The sequence below is a fragment of the Amia ocellicauda genome, chromosome 5, assembly GCF_036373705.1.
Source record: "Amia ocellicauda isolate fAmiCal2 chromosome 5, fAmiCal2.hap1, whole genome shotgun sequence".
NCBI lineage: Eukaryota > Metazoa > Chordata > Actinopteri > Amiiformes > Amiidae > Amia > Amia ocellicauda.
The window spans coordinates 33864858-33888333 of record NC_089854.1 but is presented as its reverse complement, the minus strand read 5'-3'; the positions used below and the strand labels follow the sequence as shown (position 1 = coordinate 33888333).

The 23476-nt window shown below is 45.9% G+C and overlaps 1 protein-coding gene across 2 annotated transcripts in view; it reads left to right on the top strand.

Moving 5' to 3' along the window:
* Nucleotides 1–16335: 16335 nt before the first annotated feature.
* Nucleotides 16336–23476, top strand: part of acsf2 (acyl-CoA synthetase family member 2) — a 72973-nt gene continuing 65832 nt past the window's right edge. Inside the window, exons 1-2 of one of the 2 annotated variants that reach the window (XM_066704866.1) lie at nt 16336–17100; nt 18580–18775. In XM_066704866.1, the coding sequence (XP_066560963.1) occupies nt 16988–17100; nt 18580–18775 (309 nt within the window). In that variant the 5' untranslated portion in view covers nt 16336–16987. Of the gene's footprint in view, nt 17101–18576; nt 18776–23476 lie in introns of both variants that reach the window. The other variant, XM_066704865.1, reaches the window with a different exon arrangement.

Below are 23476 nucleotides of genomic sequence, written 5' to 3'. Positions count from 1 at the left end.
CCACAGAGCACATGCTTTTTCCCTTCTTTTTCAAATATTTAACATTAGAACATAAGAAAGTGTCCATTCGAGAGGAGGCCATTCGACCCATTGTGCTCCTTTGGTGTCCATTAGTAACTAAGTGATCCAAGGATCCTATCCAATGTAATTTTAAATGTTCCCAAATTGTTGCTTCAATGATATTGCTGGTGAGTTTGTTCCTGTTTTCTGTCTTGAATGCCTTGCCTTCCATTTGTGTCCCCGGGTGCGTGTGTCTCTGCTGATCAGGAAAAGCGCCTCTGGTTTGATGTGGTTGATGCTTTTCATGATTTTGAAGACTTGAATCAAGTGAGAGAATCAATAGTGAGAGAAACCTTTGTCCAGCAGGGGGCTTTTTGAGCTGTATTTGACAGTCTTTCTTTTTTCCTTGCAGGGAGCTGATCCATCAGGCCAGACCAGACGAGACGGGGAGGTGCCGGTTGACAGAGCTGCAGAGTCCTGGGTCCTTGGAGCGGTCCGGAGGCCGAGGCGAGTGGAGATTGGGACGGACCGGGAGCGACAGGGGACCTAGCCAGAGGAGTCGGTGGACTCCTCACGGAGTGGGTCCCACCCAGAAGCCCGGCCGACCATCTACCCGGAGCCCGGCCTGACCAGGACTGCTTCCCGCTGACGTCACCAGCCAGGATCCAGGAGAGGCCTCGGATTCCAGGGACCGACCAGGCCGATCGGCAACGTCCCTGAGGGAGGCCTCCTGCAGCCAGGGCCCGGACTTCTCCCCGCAAGGCCCGCTCCCTGCAAGAGCCCCGGAGGTGGAAGCTGCTCCCCAGCCAGGTGGACTTGCCCCGACCTCCGGATTGAGAGCCTCCCGACCCTTCTCCCAGGTAGGAAAGCGCAGCATGGCCCAGCGAACCGCCGGTGTGAGGCGCCATAATGCGGTGCGCTTCAGCCGTGAGGCTGGAGCCGAGACCGCGGCCCTCACCCGGCTGGAGTTCAGCAGGTCCGTGCTGCAGAGGGGCCTGGGCTTTGCCCCTTCTGAGCTGAACTGTGTGGTTAAACTGCCTGGACCTAGGGACGTGTTTGAGGTGAGCTTTAAGAACCCTCAAGTGCTGGAGAGTTTTTGGAATCTGTATAGGGAAAAAAAAGACAGCATGCCCCTGAATGACTTTGTGGTCGACGCCCTGACAGATAGAGAAATTAAAATTGTAACTATTCAGTTCTATAATGAAGCAGTGGCAGAATATGATGTAGAAGTATGGCTGAGGAGACACTGTGAGATCCTGTCTGAAAGCAGGAGAGTTAATGATGAGGATGGGGTCTGGACCGGTGCTCGGCGGTGGCAGGTGCGCCTGCAGGTGGAAGTGGCCGCCATCGGCGGAGTACGCCATCTGCCAAGCACCGTGGTATTAGGAGCAAATAGGGGGCTTGTCTTCTACCATGGCATGCCCAAATTATGTAGGAACTGCGGGGCCCTGGGTCATTTAGCCGCAGCCTGTACTGTTGTCAAGTGCAAGGTCTGCGGCGGAGAACATCAGACCAGGGCCTGCAAGCAGGAGAGGGCCTGCAACCTGTGCGGTGGGGGAGGGCATCTCTTTAGGAATTGTCCCTCCTCCTATGCAAATAGGGCGCGGGCCCTCGGGGGTGGTGGAGAGAGAGAAAATCAAGCGGAGGCTCCTCTAAAGGTGATACCCCAAGATGGGGGTAGAGAGGAAACAATCCTCAGGAGCCTCATAGGCTCCCTCTCTGACTCTGGGTCAGAAGTGGAGGCAGAGGGGGAGTGGACAGTGGTAGCGGGGAAGAGAAGGAGGGCAGAGAAGAGGAGCATGGGTAGGGGGGGTATGATGAAAAAAAGGATCCATTCTGCAGATTCTCCCCCCCCTGCCGGCTCCTCCCCCGCTGCAGAGTCCTCTCCCTCTAATTTCTACACGCCCCACTCTGACTCCGGAGAGGAGAGTAGTGGGCCTTCTCCACTGCCCCGAGTGGGCAGCCTGGTGGATGAGAGGCCCCCTAGAAATAACATTCCTCCTGCCCCACAACTGAGACTCTCCCAGGGGAGGGGTCAGGTATGCCCTCCCGGCAGTAGTGGGAGAGCCGCAGGTCCTCAGGAGATGAGAGTCGGCGCCAGTGTCCTTTCCCAGAAAGACATCAGGGACGTGATGGTAAGGTCACTGGCGCTGGGGGAGGAGGCCTGCGGCGGCAGACAGCCGGGAAGGGAGAGACCACCCCCTCCCCCACCATTAGTTAAAAGAACAACTAGCGGGGTCTACACAGTTTTCTCCCCAGTTGTACATAAAGCCTCTGCCCTGCCATCTGTTCGTCGGGCCTCGGCCTCAAAGGAACCAGGGAGAACCTCCAGCACCACGGGCCCTGAGCCCAGTGGAGTTTTGCCAGCCTTACCGGGTGGCGGGAGCCGAGCCCCCCCCATAGTCTTCCTAGAGGATCAAGCGGTGAGGCAAATGATTGAAATGATGGGTGCTAGCGCTAAGCTAGGTGAGGGAGAAGAGAGGAGTGAGGAAGAGAAAGGTTTCTTTACATGATTGTTACGGAGCGGGTAATTGCCCTCACAGCCATTATGGCATTAACTATTATTTCAATAAATGTGAGGAGCATTGCTGAGGTGAAAAAGAGGACCGATGTTTTAAACTCTCTGGCTGGAATGAAGGCAGATATTATTTGTTTGCAGGAGTGCGGCATCCCGTTCCAAAAAGAATATAAAGATCTCCGGGACACTTGGACCCTAGGAGAATCCTTCTGGTCGGGGTCCAATGTGTCCCGAGCGGACGGGATTGCCGTACTCCTGAAAAACCCCTTCTTAACAGTTATAACATTTAAGGTTATAGAGGCGGGCAGACTGGCCAGCCTCGATTTTAAATACAAGGGGGCTGTATTGAGGCTGGTCAATGTCTATGCCCCCACCAGCCAGAGAGAGAGAGTCCTCTTTCTCCCTCAGCTACGCCTGCTCCTGATCGGCACCTTGCCAGTTATCATTTCAGGTGATTTCAACTGTGCTCTGAGGGATGTAGACCGGAGTAAGCCCCGCAACGATAGATCCAGCAGGGACCTTGCTGCGTTCGTGGAGGACTTTGAACTCTGCGACGCAGGTCGGGACCTGGTCCCCTTGTTCACCTGGGTGAGTTCTTCTGGCTCCTCCTTCTCCAGGATAGATCTCGTCCTCCTCAGTAAGCCACTGGAGAGGACCGCCATGTCTTCGGAGGCGGTCTTCTTTTCAGACCACAGGCTCCTGACGACAGAGGTGCTCATTCCGAGCACACGGGAGTCGGGGCCTGGGGTCTGGAAGCTCAACACCTCTCTGCTCGATGACCCTCGTGTGATTAAGACCTTTAGCAGACGCCTCGAGGAGTGGAGGACCCTGAAGGACCTTTTTGATTCTCCCATAGAGTGGTGGGAGATGGTGAAGAAAAGAACCAAGGGCTACTTCATTCAGCTGGGGAAACGGAAAGCTCGCGAGAGGCGAGCGAGATATTCCCATCTAAACGCCCGCCTCCAGCGCCTGAGTCTTTTACAGCTCAGAGGCTTCGACCTAGCTGAGGAGGTGGCCCGGGTTAAACTGAGTCTCTCCGCCCTCTATCGGGAGGAGCAAGAGAAGATCAAGGTCCTTTCCAGGGTCCGCATCATGGAGGACGATGAGAAATGCAGCCGCTTCTTCTTCAAGAAAACGAAGGAGAGGCGGCCTGCAATGTCCTCCATGATCGACTCCTCGGGGCAAGAGGTGGAGGGCAGAGAGGCTGTTGAGACAGTGGTGCGGGATTTCTACAGGGAGTTGTACGATCAGAAGGTGGTGGATCAAAATCTGATCCATCACTTTCTGTCCCTGTTGGAGTCCCGCAATGAGGGGGACGAGGAGGAGGAGGAGGATCCAGAGATCACCACCACTGAACTCTCCCAGGTGATAAAGAGTCTTAACTCTGGAAGGACACCGGGTCCCGACGGGATCCCTGCTGAGTTCTATAAGATCTTTTGGGAGGTGCTTAAGGAAGATCTGGGCCAGGTCTTGGGGTTGATGTACAGAGAGGGCAGATTGGCCCCTTCGATGAAGAAGAGTATCCTCTCCCTTCTTCACAAGAAGGGAGACCCAAAAGATCTGAGGAACTGGCGGCCAGTCAGCCTCCTGTGCACCGACTACAAGATACTGGCCAAAGCACTGATGCTCCGGCTGCAGCGGCCACTCCCTCAAGTCGTGGGTCCCGACCAGGTCTGTGGTGCCCGGGGGAGATCGGCGGCCGACAACGCCATGCTGCTCAGGGATGTCGTGGCCTACTCGAACGAGAGAGGGCTTCCCCTGGTCCTAATCAGCTTGGACCAGGAGAAAGCCTTCGACAGAGTGGGCCACGAATACCTGCAGCTCGTCATGGAGAGGATGGGTCTCGCTCTTGGCCTGAGGAAGTGGGTCAAGATCATCTACAGCGGCCTAAGCAGCAGGGTCCTTGTGAACCGCCACCTGACCGAACCATTTCCGGTCAGGTCGGGGGTCCGGCAGGGTTGTCCCCTGTCGGCCCTGCTGTACGTCCTCTGCTTGGAGCCGTTCATGCAGGCGATCTGCCGGGACGTCCGGGTGACAGGTTTCCATCTCCCGGGTTCCGGCGGAGAGCAACTGAAGGCCCTGGCCTATATGGACGACGTGGCCGTGGTCTGCACGGACGCTCCGTCCGTGGCCAGGGTCGAGGAACTGCTGGACGGCTTCTGCAGGGCGACAGGGGCCGCTGTGAACAAGGCCAAGAGCGAGGTCTACCTCTCCAGGGCATGGCCTGTCGGCCGGGGCCCGCCGACCGTGTTCCCTGTGAAGCCGTCTATCAAGGTTCTGGGGATCACGATCGACGGGACCAACACGGGCACCCGGAGCTGGGAGGAGGCCATAGTGAAGGTCCAAAGGAAGATCCACGGCTGGAGCACAAGGACCTTGACGATGGCTGGTAAGGTGCTGGTCGTAAAGGCCATCCTCTTCCCGATACTCCTCTACGTAGGAATGATCTTCCCCCCAGACAAGGTCATCGCAAAATTAGTGACCCGAATTATATTTCGGTTTGTCTGGGGGAGCAAAATGGAGAGGCTGAAAAGAGTACAGATGGTGAAGGGTACCCTGGATGGAGGCAGGGGGGTCCCGGACGTTGTGATAAAGGCGCAGGGGCTGGCCTATGTGGTAAAGAACATCCAGGCTGCTGGCAAGAAAGTGAGTTTTATGAACCGCTTTTATTTTGCCAGCAGCCTGAGACCATTCGGCCTCTGCGCCATGGATAACACCGGGCCGCACTCGTGGGATCCCCCGCCGTTCTACAGGGCGCTCCGAGCCTTTGCGCTCGAAGTAGGCCTCCATAAAGTCGTGCTGGCCTCCTGGGATTACAAGACCATCTGTAGCCAGATGAGATCTGCCCAGGAGACCAGCCGGATAGAAGATTTCCCTCCCGAAACCTGCCGGTTTATCTGGGCTAACGCAACGCACGTTTGCCTCACGAACACGCAGAAAGATGTCTCCTGGATGGCTGTGAGTCGGTGTCTCCCCACCCGAGTGTTCATGCACAGAAGGGGCATAGCTCCTTATGACACCTGCCCCTATAAGGGTTGCCTGGGGAAGGAGACGGAGGCTCACATCTTTAGTGAGTGCCCCTCCGCCCACAGGGTCTGGCTCCTGTTTTCTCCGTTCCTCCACAGGTTTGCCGTTCCTGCGCGGGCGACCGCCCAGCAGATCCTGTACGGTCCGGCCAGGGGAATTTCATCATCTACCCTGAGGTGCTGGTGGCGTGTCGTCTGCGCAGTGAAGCAGGCACTGTGGGAGGGACGGAACATCTGTTTGTTCAATAAGCAGGAGCTGGACCCGATCGTCATCGCGCGGAGGGGCATGGTGTTTGTAAGAGACTATGTCAATCTGGAGGTCCATCAGAGGGGCAAGGAGGAAGCCTACAAGAACTGGCGTATACAAGATCTGGGGGAGCTCAGGATCCCATGATGGGACCCACCTCCGGGGACGGTCAGTTCCCCCTGCTGGAGCCCGAGTCCAAGATCTTTTAAAGATTTTACGGATGATTGTTTTTAGAAAAGATTTTAAAAACGAATCTTAATTGTTTTTAAAGATTTAGTTACTTTTAAATCACATTGTTTAGGGATTTTGGTATAGTTTTGTTATATTTTGTTGTCAAATACATTGACCGTTTTGGGTTTAATTTAAAATGCATTAGACCTTTTTTGTTTGTTTTTTATTTTTTCCTTTTTAATTGTTTCTTTATTTTGTTTAATGCATTTTCAGTTATTTTCAATGTATTTGACCTTTTGTTGGTGGGCAGTTTTTGCTTTTATCACGTTTGTTTTGTTGTTTTGGGCACGTTTATTTTAAAGTTAATTGTTTTTGTTCTTGTAAAAATCACAAAGATTTTAAAATTTTTTAAGTGATTTTAAGGACTGATATTTTAATGATTTTAATCACAAGTATTAAAAATTGAATTGTCTTTATTTTATGAAATGTAAAATACTAAACCAAATAAACAGTAGGTAAAAAGGTTCAGTTCCTCAGTCTCTCAGTAGGACATTCCCTTCAGACCTGGAATAAGTCTGGTTGCTCTCCTCTGAACTGCCTCTAGAGCAACGATATCTTTCTTCAAGTGTGAAGCCCAGAACTACACAGTATCCAGATGAGGTCTAACTAGTGCATTGTACAGTCTGAACATTACTGCCCTTGTTCTCAATTCTACACTTTTGACTAGTTACATATGAAATATTTTGAGTTATGATACTTGTCCAGACAATTGCTAGTAGACAATACATACCTGCAACACCTGAGTTTGAGACTCAGGCATTTCACTACAATGCAATGTTAAATATGTATTATTGAAATTGGAAATAATATATTTGTTGAAATATATTTTGTAAAAATTACAAATACATTTGGAGAAATATATGAATGTAAATATATTCTTAAATGTATTTTAGATATAATTTAGGAAAATTTATTTTGAACTGAATATATTTTACATAATATCGAATTATATGTCCCCATATCTGTATAATATATTGCAATATATTTCCTTTCCGTATGGGGATAACAGTATTATGACCATATTAATTTTCACTCACATTCATTGCAAATAAATACCTCCATCTTTATGAAGGATTGTCTATTGGACATCTTGTCTGTCATTCATAATTATGAAAATGATATTGTTTTGGTTGTGGTTAGTAGTAGAGAGGAGAGAATGGTAGACACGTTAGAAAAGAAGATTATATGAACGAGACGAAAGAAAGCGGAAGAAAAATAAGTTAATACATTATAAGAATAATACACACAAATGCCCAACAATTAGATCCTGAACAAGGTGGTGTTAATTAGCTTTTGCAAAACGCTTTGCCAAAAAAAGAAAATCTTGATTCCGATCCCTTCCCACCCATTCTCCGGGCCGTTACCACCAACAGGCAGACCATTTAATCGGGAAATATTTTCCAATATTAGCGTGGCTTAATACAAGATTTTGATGTTGGCAACTTCTATGCCAAGAAGGGTGGGAAGCCCATAATATTCCCTATAAGAACCCATAGGAATATGTCCATATACGCAAACACTGATCCCAGTGAAAGGGATCACCGCGATAATTCTTACTTTGCAAAAAAACGCACATTCTTATAGTTTGCATTTTAAAACTGTTCTTTAAGAATATAAAATATGACAATCAGTTGTTTCATAAAAAGGCTACAATACACTCCCCATCTCGTCTTTGACTTTTACATAATGGGAAACATATATGTGCAATGCGACTACTTTTTTTAGTAAGTAAAGAAGGTTAATTCGGCCCCTTAGACTATAGGTCTATAAGTACAACTTCTGCAGCCAGCTTGTGCGCAAGTGTCAATTTTACAGCACGGAGAGCATCTGCTCGAAAACATATACATTGTATGCACATGTTACAACAGCGCATTTGACACGTTTTAGCAGCAGTATTTATTTTTACAATGACAGCCAGGATACTTTCAAAATGCTATCAGTACAGCGAGCATTTTCCGGCTTATTTGAACTTTTCGCCAAGAAACTGTAAACAAACCTCGACAAGTTTCCTGGCTTTAAGGTGAGTAAAGTTCACATGTTTCTGGTTGTGGGTGAAACGTATTGTGTTACATTAGTATCTGATGGGTTTATGTATTTGGCTGTGCTAGGTTTTCCCCTAGGATTTGATGTGCTAACTATTGCATAACGTCCTGTGAGGAACATGTAAACAGGCTGCAGTCGTGCTTGGTCTGCTTTCAGCGTGAAAACGACTTTCTTCAGTGTCGCTGCCGCTGCTGCTTACGCCTGTGCGCTGCGGCTGGTCTGTGTGTGTTTATTTAGCAGACATAGTTGCGACAACCTGGCATTGAAGACCTGCTCTTGCTTTCAGAAGTAAGCAAGGGGCTTCGACTACGCGGACCTTAGCAAGTTGTAACTTTTAAGATCTAATATTGTTTTAGTTAGAATAAGAAACGCCTTCAAAACAATCCGACACAGGAAGTTAAACCATCATCACAAGACCGTTCAGATCTAGTGCACGTCATAAAGTGATCTGAAAGTGTCACTTAACAACTGGCAGAAGTAATGCATTCATCCAGAGACAGGCACAGTGTAGCTGTGGGTTTTCACGCCCTGACCTCAGAAAGCTTTATGGCCACCTGCTTTGTATTAACCGAGTTATATTACTGAGTCATTGATTGTTTGGATAGTGCCAGGATTAACAAGGGCCACTGATCGGGGACAACTTTTTGAATTGTACAGTATGTCCTCATACGTTATCTATTTAATTTGTCCTTCTCTTATCCCCTTTGAAAATAGCATTTTATTCATGTTAATTTGTGTGCAGAAATCAACTGCCAGTGCACTTTGTAGGTGAAATGCCGCCTAGGAAGCGGGCAGCGCAGGTTGGGGCTGGGTGTCTCTGGTGCCCTGCAGGCGCGCCGCAGCTGGTTGTCATTACTTTACACGCCTGCGCTGCGGAGGTTAAACTGCCTGGACCTAGGGACGTGTTTGAGGTGAGCTTTAAGAACCCTCAAGTGCTGGAGAGTTTTTGGAATCTGTATAGGGAAAAAAAAGACAGCATGCCCCTGAATGACTTTGTGGTCGACGCCCTGACAGATAGAGAAATTAAAATTGTAACTATTCAGTTCTATAATGAAGCAGTGGCAGAATATGATGTAGAAGTATGGCTGAGGAGACACTGTGAGATCCTGTCTGAAAGCAGGAGAGTTAATGATGAGGATGGGGTCTGGACCGGTGCTCGGCGGTGGCAGGTGCGCCTGCAGGTGGAAGTGGCCGCCATCGGCGGAGTACGCCATCTGCCAAGCACCGTGGTATTAGGAGCAAATAGGGGGCTTGTCTTCTACCATGGCATGCCCAAATTATGTAGGAACTGCGGGGCCCTGGGTCATTTAGCCGCAGCCTGTACTGTTGTCAAGTGCAAGGTCTGCGGCGGAGAACATCAGACCAGGGCCTGCAAGCAGGAGAGGGCCTGCAACCTGTGCGGTGGGGGAGGGCATCTCTTTAGGAATTGTCCCTCCTCCTATGCAAATAGGGCGCGGGCCCTCGGGGGTGGTGGAGAGAGAGAAAATCAAGCGGAGGCTCCTCTAAAGGTGATACCCCAAGATGGGGGTAGAGAGGAAACAATCCTCAGGAGCCTCATAGGCTCCCTCTCTGACTCTGGGTCAGAAGTGGAGGCAGAGGGGGAGTGGACAGTGGTAGCGGGGAAGAGAAGGAGGGCAGAGAAGAGGAGCATGGGTAGGGGGGGTATGATGAAAAAAAGGATCCATTCTGCAGATTCTCCCCCCCCTGCCGGCTCCTCCCCCGCTGCAGAGTCCTCTCCCTCTAATTTCTACACGCCCCACTCTGACTCCGGAGAGGAGAGTAGTGGGCCTTCTCCACTGCCCCGAGTGGGCAGCCTGGTGGATGAGAGGCCCCCTAGAAATAACATTCCTCCTGCCCCACAACTGAGACTCTCCCAGGGGAGGGGTCAGGTATGCCCTCCCGGCAGTAGTGGGAGAGCCGCAGGTCCTCAGGAGATGAGAGTCGGCGCCAGTGTCCTTTCCCAGAAAGACATCAGGGACGTGATGGTAAGGTCACTGGCGCTGGGGGAGGAGGCCTGCGGCGGCAGACAGCCGGGAAGGGAGAGACCACCCCCTCCCCCACCATTAGTTAAAAGAACAACTCGCGGGGTCTACACAGTTTTCTCCCCAGTTGTACATAAAGCCTCTGCCCTGCCATCTGTTCGTCGGGCCTCGGCCTCAAAGGAACCAGGGAGAACCTCCAGCACCACGGGCCCTGAGCCCAGTGGAGTTTTGCCAGCCTTACCGGGTGGCGGGAGCCGAGCCCCCCCCATAGTCTTCCTAGAGGATCAAGCGGTGAGGCAAATGATTGAAATGATGGGTGCTAGCGCTAAGCTAGGTGAGGGAGAAGAGAGGAGTGAGGAAGAGAAAGGTTTCTTTACATGATTGTTACGGAGCGGGTAATTGCCCTCACAGCCATTATGGCATTAACTATTATTTCAATAAATGTGAGGAGCATTGCTGAGGTGAAAAAGAGGACCGATGTTTTAAACTCTCTGGCTGGAATGAAGGCAGATATTATTTGTTTGCAGGAGTGCGGCATCCCGTTCCAAAAAGAATATAAAGATCTCCGGGACACTTGGACCCTAGGAGAATCCTTCTGGTCGGGGTCCAATGTGTCCCGAGCGGACGGGATTGCCGTACTCCTGAAAAACCCCTTCTTAACAGTTATAACATTTAAGGTTATAGAGGCGGGCAGACTGGCCAGCCTCGATTTTAAATACAAGGGGGCTGTATTGAGGCTGGTCAATGTCTATGCCCCCACCAGCCAGAGAGAGAGAGTCCTCTTTCTCCCTCAGCTACGCCCGCTCCTGATCGGCACCTTGCCAGTTATCATTTCAGGTGATTTCAACTGTGCTCTGAGGGATGTAGACCGGAGTAAGCCCCGCAACGATAGATCCAGCAGGGACCTTGCTGCGTTCGTGGAGGACTTTGAACTCTGCGACGCAGGTCGGGACCTGGTCCCCTTGTTCACCTGGGTGAGTTCTTCTGGCTCCTCCTTCTCCAGGATAGATCTCGTCCTCCTCAGTAAGCCACTGGAGAGGACCGCCATGTCTTCGGAGGCGGTCTTCTTTTCAGACCACAGGCTCCTGACGACAGAGGTGCTCATTCCGAGCACACGGGAGTCGGGGCCTGGGGTCTGGAAGCTCAACACCTCTCTGCTCGATGACCCTCGTGTGATTAAGACCTTTAGCAGACGCCTCGAGGAGTGGAGGACCCTGAAGGACCTTTTTGATTCTCCCATAGAGTGGTGGGAGATGGTGAAGAAAAGAACCAAGGGCTACTTCATTCAGCTGGGGAAACGGAAAGCTCGCGAGAGGCGAGCGAGATATTCCCATCTAAACGCCCGCCTCCAGCGCCTGAGTCTTTTACAGCTCAGAGGCTTCGACCTAGCTGAGGAGGTGGCCCGGGTTAAACTGAGTCTCTCCGCCCTCTATCGGGAGGAGCAAGAGAAGATCAAGGTCCTTTCCAGGGTCCGCATCATGGAGGACGATGAGAAATGCAGCCGCTTCTTCTTCAAGAAAACGAAGGAGAGGCGGCCTGCAATGTCCTCCATGATCGACTCCTCGGGGCAAGAGGTGGAGGGCAGAGAGGCTGTTGAGACAGTGGTGCGGGATTTCTACAGGGAGTTGTACGATCAGAAGGTGGTGGATCAAAATCTGATCCATCACTTTCTGTCCCTGTTGGAGTCCCGCAATGAGGGGGACGAGGAGGAGGAGGAGGATCCAGAGATCACCACCACTGAACTCTCCCAGGTGATAAAGAGTCTTAACTCTGGAAGGACACCGGGTCCCGACGGGATCCCTGCTGAGTTCTATAAGATCTTTTGGGAGGTGCTTAAGGAAGATCTGGGCCAGGTCTTGGGGTCGATGTACAGAGAGGGCAGATTGGCCCCTTCGATGAAGAAGAGTATCCTCTCCCTTCTTCACAAGAAGGGAGACCCAAAAGATCTGAGGAACTGGCGGCCAGTCAGCCTCCTGTGCACCGACTACAAGATACTGGCCAAAGCACTGACGCTCCGGCTGCAGCGGCCACTCCCTCAAGTCGTGGGTCCCGACCAGGCCTGCGGTGCCCGGGGGAGATCGGCGGCCGACAACGCCATGCTGCTCAGGGATGTCGTGGCCTACTCGAACGAGAGAGGGCTTCCCCTGGTCCTAATCAGCTTGGACCAGGAGAAAGCCTTCGACAGAGTGGGCCACGAATACCTGCAGCTCGTCATGGAGAGGATGGGTCTCGCTCTTGGCCTGAGGAAGTGGGTCAAGATCATCTACAGCGGCCTAAGCAGCAGGGTCCTTGTGAACCGCCACCTGACCGAACCATTTCCGGTCAGGTCGGGGGTCCGGCAGGGTTGTCCCCTGTCGGCCCTGCTGTACGTCCTCTGCTTGGAGCCGTTCATGCAGGCGATCTGCCGGGACGTCCGGGTGACAGGTTTCCATCTCCCGGGTTCCGGCGGAGAGCAACTGAAGGCCCTGGCCTATATGGACGACGTGGCCGTGGTCTGCACGGACGCTCCGTCCGTGGCCAGGGTCGAGGAACTGCTGGACGGCTTCTGCAGGGCGACAGGGGCCGCTGTGAACAAGGCCAAGAGCGAGGTCTACCTCTCCAGGGCATGGCCTGTCGGCCGGGGCCCGCCGACCGTGTTCCCTGTGAAGCCGTCTATCAAGGTTCTGGGGATCACGATCGACGGGACCAACACGGGCACCCGGAGCTGGGAGGAGGCCATAGTGAAGGTCCAAAGGAAGATCCACGGCTGGAGCACAAGGACCTTGACGATGGCTGGTAAGGTGCTGGTCATAAAGGCCATCCTCTTCCCGATACTCCTCTACGTAGGAATGATCTTCCCCCCAGACAAGGTCATCGCAAAATTAGTGACCCGAATTATATTTCGGTTTGTCTGGGGGAGCAAAATGGAGAGGCTGAAAAGAGTACAGATGGTGAAGGGTACCCTGGATGGAGGCAGGGGGGTCCCGGACGTTGTGATAAAGGCGCAGGGGCTGGCCTATGTGGTAAAGAACATCCAGGCTGCTGGCAAGAAAGTGAGTTTTATGAACCGCTTTTATTTTGCCAGCAGCCTGAGACCATTCGGCCTCTGCGCCATGGATAACACCGGGCCGCACTCGTGGGATCCCCCGCCGTTCTACAGGGCGCTCCGAGCCTTTGCGCTCGAAGTAGGCCTCCATAAAGTCGTGCTGGCCTCCTGGGATTACAAGACCATCTGTAGCCAGATGAGATCTGCCCAGGAGACCAGCCGGATAGAAGATTTCCCTCCCGAAACCTGCCGGTTTATCTGGGCTAACGCTACGCACGTTTGCCTCACGAACACGCAGAAAGATGTCTCCTGGATGGCTGTGAGTCGGTGTCTCCCCACCCGAGTGTTCATGCACAGAAGGGGCATAGCTCCTTATGACACCTGCCCCTATAAGGGTTGCCTGGGGAAGGAGACGGAGGCTCACATCTTTAGTGAGTGCCCCTCCGCCCACAGGGTCTGGCTCCTGTTTTCTCCGTTCCTCCACAGGTTTGCCGTTCCTGCGCGGGCGACCGCCCAGCAGATCCTGTACGGTCCGGCCAGGGGAATTTCATCATCTACCCTGAGGTGCTGGTGGCGTGTCGTCTGCGCAGTGAAGCAGGCACTGTGGGAGGGACGGAACATCTGTTTGTTCAATAAGCAGGAGCTGGACCCGATCGTCATCGCGCGGAGGGGCATGGTGTTTGTAAGAGACTATGTCAATCTGGAGGTCCATCAGAGGGGCAAGGAGGAAGCCTACAAGAACTGGCGTATACAAGATCTGGGGGAGCTCAGGATCCCATGATGGGACCCACCTCCGGGGACGGTCAGTTCCCCCTGCTGGAGCCCGAGTCCAAGATCTTTTAAAGATTTTACGGATGATTGTTTTTAGAAAAGATTTTAAAAACGAATCTTAATTGTTTTTAAAGATTTAGTTACTTTTAAATCACATTGTTTAGGGATTTTGGTATAGTTTTGTTATATTTTGTTGTCAAATACATTGACCGTTTTGGGTTTAATTTAAAATGCATTAGACCTTTTTTGTTTGTTTTTTATTTTTTCCTTTTTAATTGTTTCTTTATTTTGTTTAATGCATTTTCAGTTATTTTCAATGTATTTGACCTTTTGTTGGTGGGCAGTTTTTGCTTTTATCACGTTTGTTTTGTTGTTTTGGGCACGTTTATTTTAAAGTTAATTGTTTTTGTTCTTGTAAAAATCACAAAGATTTTAAAATTTTTTAAGTGATTTTAAGGACTGATATTTTAATGATTTTAATCACAAGTATTAAAAATTGAATTGTCTTTATTTTATGAAATGTAAAATACTAAACCAAATAAACAGTAGGTAAAAAGGTTCAGTTCCTCAGTCTCTCAGTAGGACATTCCCTTCAGACCTGGAATAAGTCTGGTTGCTCTCCTCTGAACTGCCTCTAGAGCAACGATATCTTTCTTCAAGTGTGAAGCCCAGAACTACACAGTATCCAGATGAGGTCTAACTAGTGCATTGTACAGTCTGAACATTACTGCCCTTGTTCTCAATTCTACACTTTTGACTAGTTACATATGAAATATTTTGAGTTATGATACTTGTCCAGACAATTGCTAGTAGACAATACATACCTGCAACACCTGAGTTTGAGACTCAGGCATTTCACTACAATGCAATGTTAAATATGTATTATTGAAATTGGAAATAATATATTTGTTGAAATATATTTTGTAAAAATTACAAATACATTTGGAGAAATATATGAATGTAAATATATTCTTAAATGTATTTTAGATATAATTTAGGAAAATTTATTTTGAACTGAATATATTTTACATAATATCGAATTATATGTCCCCATATCTGTATAATATATTGCAATATATTTCCTTTCCGTATGGGGATAACAGTATTATGACCATATTAATTTTCACTCACATTCATTGCAAATAAATACCTCCATCTTTATGAAGGATTGTCTATTGGACATCTTGTCTGTCATTCATAATTATGAAAATGATATTGTTTTGGTTGTGGTTAGTAGTAGAGAGGAGAGAATGGTAGACACGTTAGAAAAGAAGATTATATGAACGAGACGAAAGAAAGCGGAAGAAAAATAAGTTAATACATTATAAGAATAATACACACAAATGCCCAACAATTAGATCCTGAACAAGGTGGTGTTAATTAGCTTTTGCAAAACGCTTTGCCAAAAAAAGAAAATCTTGATTCCGATCCCTTCCCACCCATTCTCCGGGCCGTTACCACCAACAGGCAGACCATTTAATCGGGAAATATTTTCCAATATTAGCGTGGCTTAATACAAGATTTTGATGTTGGCAACTTCTATGCCAAGAAGGGTGGGAAGCCCATAATATTCCCTATAAGAACCCATAGGAATATGTCCATATACGCAAACACTGATCCCAGTGAAAGGGATCACCGCGATAATTCTTACTTTGCAAAAAAACGCACATTCTTATAGTTTGCATTTTAAAACTGTTCTTTAAGAATATAAAATATGACAATCAGTTGTTTCATAAAAAGGCTACAATACACTCCCCATCTCGTCTTTGACTTTTACATAATGGGAAACATATATGTGCAATGCGACTACTTTTTTTAGTAAGTAAAGAAGGTTAATTCGGCCCCTTAGACTATAGGTCTATAAGTACAACTTCTGCAGCCAGCTTGTGCGCAAGTGTCAATTTTACAGCACGGAGAGCATCTGCTCGAAAACATATACATTGTATGCACATGTTACAACAGCGCATTTGACACGTTTTAGCAGCAGTATTTATTTTTACAATGACAGCCAGGATACTTTCAAAATGCTATCAGTACAGCGAGCATTTTCCGGCTTATTTGAACTTTTCGCCAAGAAACTGTAAACAAACCTCGACAAGTTTCCTGGCTTTAAGGTGAGTAAAGTTCACATGTTTCTGGTTGTGGGTGAAACGTATTGTGTTACATTAGTATCTGATGGGTTTATGTATTTGGCTGTGCTAGGTTTTCCCCTAGGATTTGATGTGCTAACTATTGCATAACGTCCTGTGAGGAACATGTAAACAGGCTGCAGTCGTGCTTGGTCTGCTTTCAGCGTGAAAACGACTTTCTTCAGTGTCGCTGCCGCTGCTGCTTACGCCTGTGCGCTGCGGCTGGTCTGTGTGTGTTTATTTAGCAGACATAGTTGCGACAACCTGGCATTGAAGACCTGCTCTTGCTTTCAGAAGTAAGCAAGGGGCTTCGACTACGCGGACCTTAGCAAGTTGTAACTTTTAAGATCTAATATTGTTTTAGTTAGAATAAGAAACGCCTTCAAAACAATCCGACACAGGAAGTTAAACCATCATCACAAGACCGTTCAGATCTAGTGCACGTCATAAAGTGATCTGAAAGTGTCACTTAACAACTGGCAGAAGTAATGCATTCATCCAGAGACAGGCACAGTGTAGCTGTGGGTTTTCACGCCCTGACCTCAGAAAGCTTTATGGCCACCTGCTTTGTATTAACCGAGTTATATTACTGAGTCATTGATTGTTTGGATAGTGCCAGGATTAACAAGGGCCACTGATCGGGGACAACTTTTTGAATTGTACAGTATGTCCTCATACGTTATCTATTTAATTTGTCCTTCTCTTATCCCCTTTGAAAATAGCATTTTATTCATGTTAATTTGTGTGCAGAAATCAACTGCCAGTGCACTTTGTAGGTGAAATGCCGCCTAGGAAGCGGGCAGCGCAGGTTGGGGCTGGGTGTCTCTGGTGCCCTGCAGGCGCGCCGCAGCTGGTTGTCATTACTTTACACGCCTGCGCTGCGGAGCCCAGTGCTGCTGTCCCACAGCGCCGTTATCCACTTAATGCACGCAGTGTTTCATTTCGAAACTAGTCTTTGCGAAAGTGTAGCGTTTTTAAACGAGTGAAAGAGCGTATTTGTATTTTATTTTTTACAATGGCAGCCAGGATACTTTCAAAATGCTATCAGTACAGCGAGCATTTTCCGGCTTATTTGAACTTTTCGCCAAGAAACTGTAAACAAACCTCGACAAGTTTCCTGGCTTTAAGGTGAGTAAAGTTCACATGTTTCTGGTTGTGGGTGAAACGTATTGTGTTACATTAGTATCTGATGGGTTTATGTATTTGGCTGTGCTAGGTTTTCCCCTAGGATTTGATGTGCTAACTATTGCATAACGTACTGTCCCACATTAATAAATAGTTCAAATTCTAAATCTCACTTTAGAAAAATATTTGACGTTTGACTTAATATTTAAATAAATCCTAAATCTGGGCTTTGTAAACTGAACCTCCTACTTTGAAACATTTCACTTAAATCTCTGATTCACCAAAATATTTAGCTTTTAAATCTAAATGTTAAATTTGGGGTTTGCAAAATAAATAGTTAGGTAACATGCAAATGAGTCCCGCACAATTGGTGTATGTACCTCAGCCTTCTCTTAGCTGTGCTGGGGGTGGCTTGGCATTGGAGTAAATGCATGCATTGACCTGGTCACCAAGTTGTCTGACTGTTTTCATGATGTGGTCAGTGGACCTAGTGGTCACTCCACTCAGTGGAGACTGTCTCCAAAGTAAAAGCAGCCCAATAAGAACTGATTGGAAAAAAAAAACATTTTCAGACAAGGTTTTAGATGAGCGGTAGGCCTGGGGTGTGAAGTAGTGAACTCCCGGAGAATGTTTTTCATGGCCCAGTTCACTGGACATTTTAAAATACTATTAATCCTGTTCATCACTGGTCCACTGAACTAGTGCACTGGGTTTGTAGCACAGTTCATGCTTGTAACCAGGTGTATTGTGGGATACTCGCGGAAGCCAGTGTGACAATTATGAAAGATCGTGAGATTTTAGGCAAGGTTTCATTTAGAATGCAAGTTTCAACATGTTTTTAAAATTTTCTACAGTTAATTACAGAAAACCTTTGTTCATACTAAGGCCTAAGTACTGTTTTCTGTATTATGATGTACTATTTACGGTTTTCTCCTTACACCTTACACCAAACACTCTATTTCTTTCTGAAAGGTGCTACATAAAACAAAGATTATTAGTATTTAATCTTTAATTTTGTTTATTTTTAAAAGAGAAATAAACCTATCATTTTATTCTAATTATGCATTTATTTGAGACCATATGGAATTGGTCTTTTTATTTATTTAGTTAGTCCAATACGTTTGTCAACTTAACACCATTGGGGCCATAGGCCTACATACAACACTTCACATGCCCTAATCTCGTTACTGGTTCTCTGTCTCAGCAGGACAGTTAGAAAAAGTTATATACCATGTTAAATTTAAATTTAAAATGAATAAAAATGACAGATTCATTCTTACAAGACCTGAAAAACAGCCAAGCTTTCAAGTCCCTGTGATAGCACTTTTGTTAATGAGTAACTGAAGATTACAAGTTTCCCATTATATGGCTGCAAGTGTGTTTATACATGTGTACCTCTTTAGGCAGTTCCTTCAGAACAAACAAGCTAAATGACTGTTTTCTAAGGTAAATAGTATTTTCATTCTTTTGTCTTCTCAGCAGGGCTCTCCATGTAGACACTGTTCCCCCTAGACCTACGCTCACCACCAGCTATGTTCATGGCACTTCAAATACAGCCCTGCTCTCCAAAACAATGGGCCAATTCCTGGAATATTCTGCAGAGAAATGGGGTGACCGAGAGGCCCTGTTCTTTGTGCATGAGGACATCAGAAAGACCTTTACAGAGTTCAAACAAGATGTGAGTTATTTATTTTCTACGTTTTTATTACGGTATGGAGATTCCTTGGGTGGAATAAATGGGTATCCATTCTCATTCCATCTGGGGTCCTTCAAGCAGTGTTCGAGGAGGTTTACATTTCCTGGGCAGAAAATGTAGAATATCCTATGACCTATTGTTCTTTCCAGACAAATCTATTCAGTACCATCTAACATTCATTTATTTTGAAAGTTAAAAATTATTTAGGAATATGTAATGTAATAGCTTCATTAGGTATGAATTAAAATATTTTCTAGAGTTCTTTATATTTGCAAGCCACAAAACAGACTCTCTGTATGATGCTTTTGCAGTGATTCACCTGATATGAGATAATAATGGTGTGTGCTCCATGATACTAATACTAATTTTAGTATCATAAAAAAAAATCCCTGCTAGGACATGGCAAATCTCCAAACAAATTAAAATTATTTTTTGAAATCAGCACTGCATTTTATTTAATTTTTTTTGGTTTTAGATGGGCGTATACTTTAGTATGCTTTCCTGTATCTTCAGTCATTAAATTGTTAAATTGTGTTTTGGTTAACAAGTTTTTTTTTTTTGTTACAAGATAATTCAATTACACTTGTAACTAACAAACTAGTACAGTAGTTAGTTTTAATGTGAACATCTTGTCTTCACTTTTGCAGCTGTTCTTTCAATAAAACGTGGTGGTTTGCCTCATGGAATTTTGTCATTCACAGATCCCACTAGTAATACAATATGTAATCTAAATAACAAAACCTAGTTCTGTCATCTACCCCAATTAAATCTATGGAAATAATGTTTTAGTTCTTATTGTTATTTAAATAAAGGAGAACGCTTAATATTACAAACCTGCCGTTTGACTTCTGCAAACATACAAGGATGTTGGTGTGACTTAAATGTTGAAAGAAATTGGATGCATTTTCTTTTAGACATTTTCTGCATTTTGACTTCCTGTAGTCAACTGCCTGGCCCCACAAAACATCAAAATAATCCCAAATCAAATTTGTAGCATTAGTTTGTTTTTTACAAGTTGTGTTGGTACTCCTGGGAGTCCACAGTATAAGAACTGCTACATCTTGGTATTCGCGGTACACCACTGATACCAGTACTACCGCCCACTACTAATCTACAATAAGATGAATAATGACTGTCTCTAGATGTTTCTTAAAGACGAGTTTGTCATGATTTGCTTATCCACGATTATGTACAGAAGATTGTAATTACAAATTTGCATGATCATTTTTTTTATTTATAGAATATAATTTTGCAGGAGCAACCTTGAAGGTGTATATTTTCATGCAGTCTCCAGAGATGGTTGAATTTATTTCTTGTTTCCCAGGAACTAAAATCACAGGGGATTTCTTAAACACTGTTTGGCCCTGCAATACTAAATAAGCTGCCCACCTTTATGCCAGCCTTTGAATAAGGGCAATAGGGGAGTCGAAACTGCTCCAATGCATGCTTCAAAGTGCATAAATCACACGAATCCTCTCTGAAGTTACAAAAAATCTCTTCTCTCAAATGAAGTGGAGAAATGAACTAAGGATGAGAGCTGGAAAACCGTTTTTGTATGTTCAGAGTTCAACAATAGTTTGTAGTCTCTTCTGATAGGTGAAGACGACACCTTGTTAAAATCCAGTTGTACAAATAGAATTACCATATGCATAATTAACAAATGCCTGAGATTACTGTTGTACTTGTGTGGTGCCACATAAGCAGTTTAAAACATCACAGTAAAAAATAAATCATCCATTACTGCTGGGCAGCATACTTCAGGCAGCAAATGTTATCAAAGCCATGGTTTTAAGTCCTCGGCCAAATTCCTGTTTACAAGCCCCAAAACACACCTTTATACTGATTGTGCTCATAACCTAAAGACCATAGCTGTTTACAACTAAACAACTAAAGTATCCCCCAGAAAGAACTACAAACTAATGATTGCTTTATAAACAAAATAACTGTATATAGTTAATGGTTTCATGTTTTAAAGAAAATTTAGTTTAAATTTAATTCAGTTATGTAATACATAAATATTGCATATTTAAATAACAAATCTTTATCTAGCACAGGGGTGGCTTACCCTGGTCCTGGAGAGCCGCGGGGTCTACAGGCCTTTGTTCTATCCAGATCGTTAACTGCTTAATTGAATAAGTTAATTAGGCAAAATGTCCCTGTGTTCAAGGTATCCAATGATTGGTCATTTAAATCCTGCAGGTTTGCTGCTCTCCAGGACCAGGGTTAGCCACCCCTGATCTTTCACTTTTTGACTGTCCCTTTCTTAAACTGGTTGATGGCAGCAGAATGAGGAAAACACACAAGGGGGAGATAAACAGAGACCAGATCATTTGGGTGATTAGAGGATAGACAATTCAGGGCCTTTAATAATACATGATCAGGACAATAAAGTGTCTGTGAATTCTGAAGGGATCCAGTGCAGTGATACTGGAACAAGTGGTTTCTGCTCAGTGGATTAGAATTTTGTAAATCCTAGGCATATTACTCTTCTACATTTATGGTTGTAGTTGAATAGAGATTGGAAAGTCTTTTTCAATTGTGATCAAGTTCCCTGTACTGTGGGTTTAGACGCAACAGAGACAGTCATTATGTGCCCACAAAATGAATTTATTGTACAAAGAAGCTGACAATGCAGTATAATAATGAGGGTGAGGGTGCATTTTGTCATGAATAATCAAAACAAAACCAAGAAAAGAAACCAAGTTATTAAGACAGCCTCTCCCCAGAAAATGTTCTGGGTCTCAACAGGATTGAGGGCATTACACTCTCACTCCACAAGCCTAAAACAAAACTGTAATTTCTGGAACTTTGGAAACTAATTATTCAGGCCAGAAACCAAAAGAACAAAGAACCACCAACTGAGCCTCACTACCTAAACTTCCTCCCTGACTGCAGCTACATTCAGTAGTAGTGTTATAGCGTTAGCATAATGGAAAGACATGAACATTTTTATCAGGCAAACCGATAGACTATTATGAATGCATTATGTAGTTATTACAGTGCAATAGGACTTTGGCAATGCTGTAATAATAATGTGTAATAAAAATTATTTCCATTATCAGCATACTAACACTGACTGTAGCTGCTGTGGGGAAGACCAGCCCCATGCTCTTGTTGTAGATGTAATCTTTTCTGTTACCCGTTAACCTCTTCAGCTGAAATTTCCTATTAAAAGGATTGGCCCAATTTCAAAAGCCCATAACTCTGTAAATATTTGCATCACATGCATATGGGTGGTCTCATTTGAATTTGTGTATTGTGGAGTAACACAATACATGCAACATGATAACAAAGTAGTTTTTTCATGTTTCACATCACCTAAAGAGGGCACCTCTATGTATAGCTCACTGAATCTCCACATATCCCTTCAGTGGAATATCAACAACAACTGTACCGATTTGTGTGTTGATGGGACAAACCGAACCCACCCTTTTGTGAGAGGAGTCACGTACACAAGTGGCCAAACAAAACTGTAGGTGAATGCAAATGCAAATAATACTTACAAATCCACCACAGTACCCAGTCGTTCTAAAAATGAGACTCTGCGGCTGCATTGCAGCTTTATGCGTCATCAGTCTGTGATTGTACCTGTGTGCAAAGACACTGTACAGCTTCATTAAGCATTCTTCTTGTGCAGAGATGCTATTGGCTAACTGCTGAATCTGTATATTGTTTGAAAGCTGAGTTTATTAGCTACAAAGCTATGTCAATCTCACAGATGTCCCAGCCACTGTTTTTGTGCCACATTTCGTGATGTTCTGTGCCAGAGGTGGGAAGAGTACTGAAAAATCCTACTCAAGTAGAAGTACTGTTACTTTGATATTTTACTCAAGTAGAAGTAAAATTACTGGTATAAAAAAACTACTCAAGTAAAAAGTAGCTAAAATAAAAAGTACTTGGAGTACAAGTTACATAGACCCCGCTTACACTTATTAGGCCGGCCCTGGGCGCCTCAAATTTAGTCCGGCTTTTTTCAGACACCCCGTTCACACTTGCGGTTTTAGGAGCCTAAGTGCGTCACATATGCGGGCAAAAAGGCAGCCTGAACGAAATGCATGCCGGGAAGAAACACATCTGCTCAAACAAACCAGTGACGCAGGACATTAGGTCTGCTTACAGGTGTTTGCGATGTGTTTATAATCACAATTTATTAATATCGATTGGCTATTGTTTGGTTCTATATTTTATTTGAAAGTAATCTTAACCCTTTGCAGCCGAAGCTTTCTAAAATAATTAAAAATGTGCTGGTTCAATGGGGAATCTAATTCATGTATTTCCCCTTTCAAATGTCTATCTTCGGTTCTGCAAGTCTAAAAGTGCTGTTATACAATTCACCCGAAAGCGAAGCACCTTTATTAGGACATCTGCATTAAATCACAAGAAATCGTGTGCATTAGTATGCAATCGTATGCATCAAAAGCAGCCTCTGTGATGCGTCTATAGTTTTATCCTCAGACAGCAGCGCTGTGCACTTCCTGCGGTTTCTGTTTTAACTTTATTTTCATCCACATTGTAAGCGCTTTATTTTCTGCATCATCCCAGTTTTTACCCCTAATGCCGGCATTTGTGATTGTACTGCTCAGCTCAATATAATCGCATTTCGGATTGCATAGTAAACAGCTGGTCTTGTTTTAAAATGCATTGATTAGAATGGAAACCTGCTTCGGTTAAATTTATATCGTT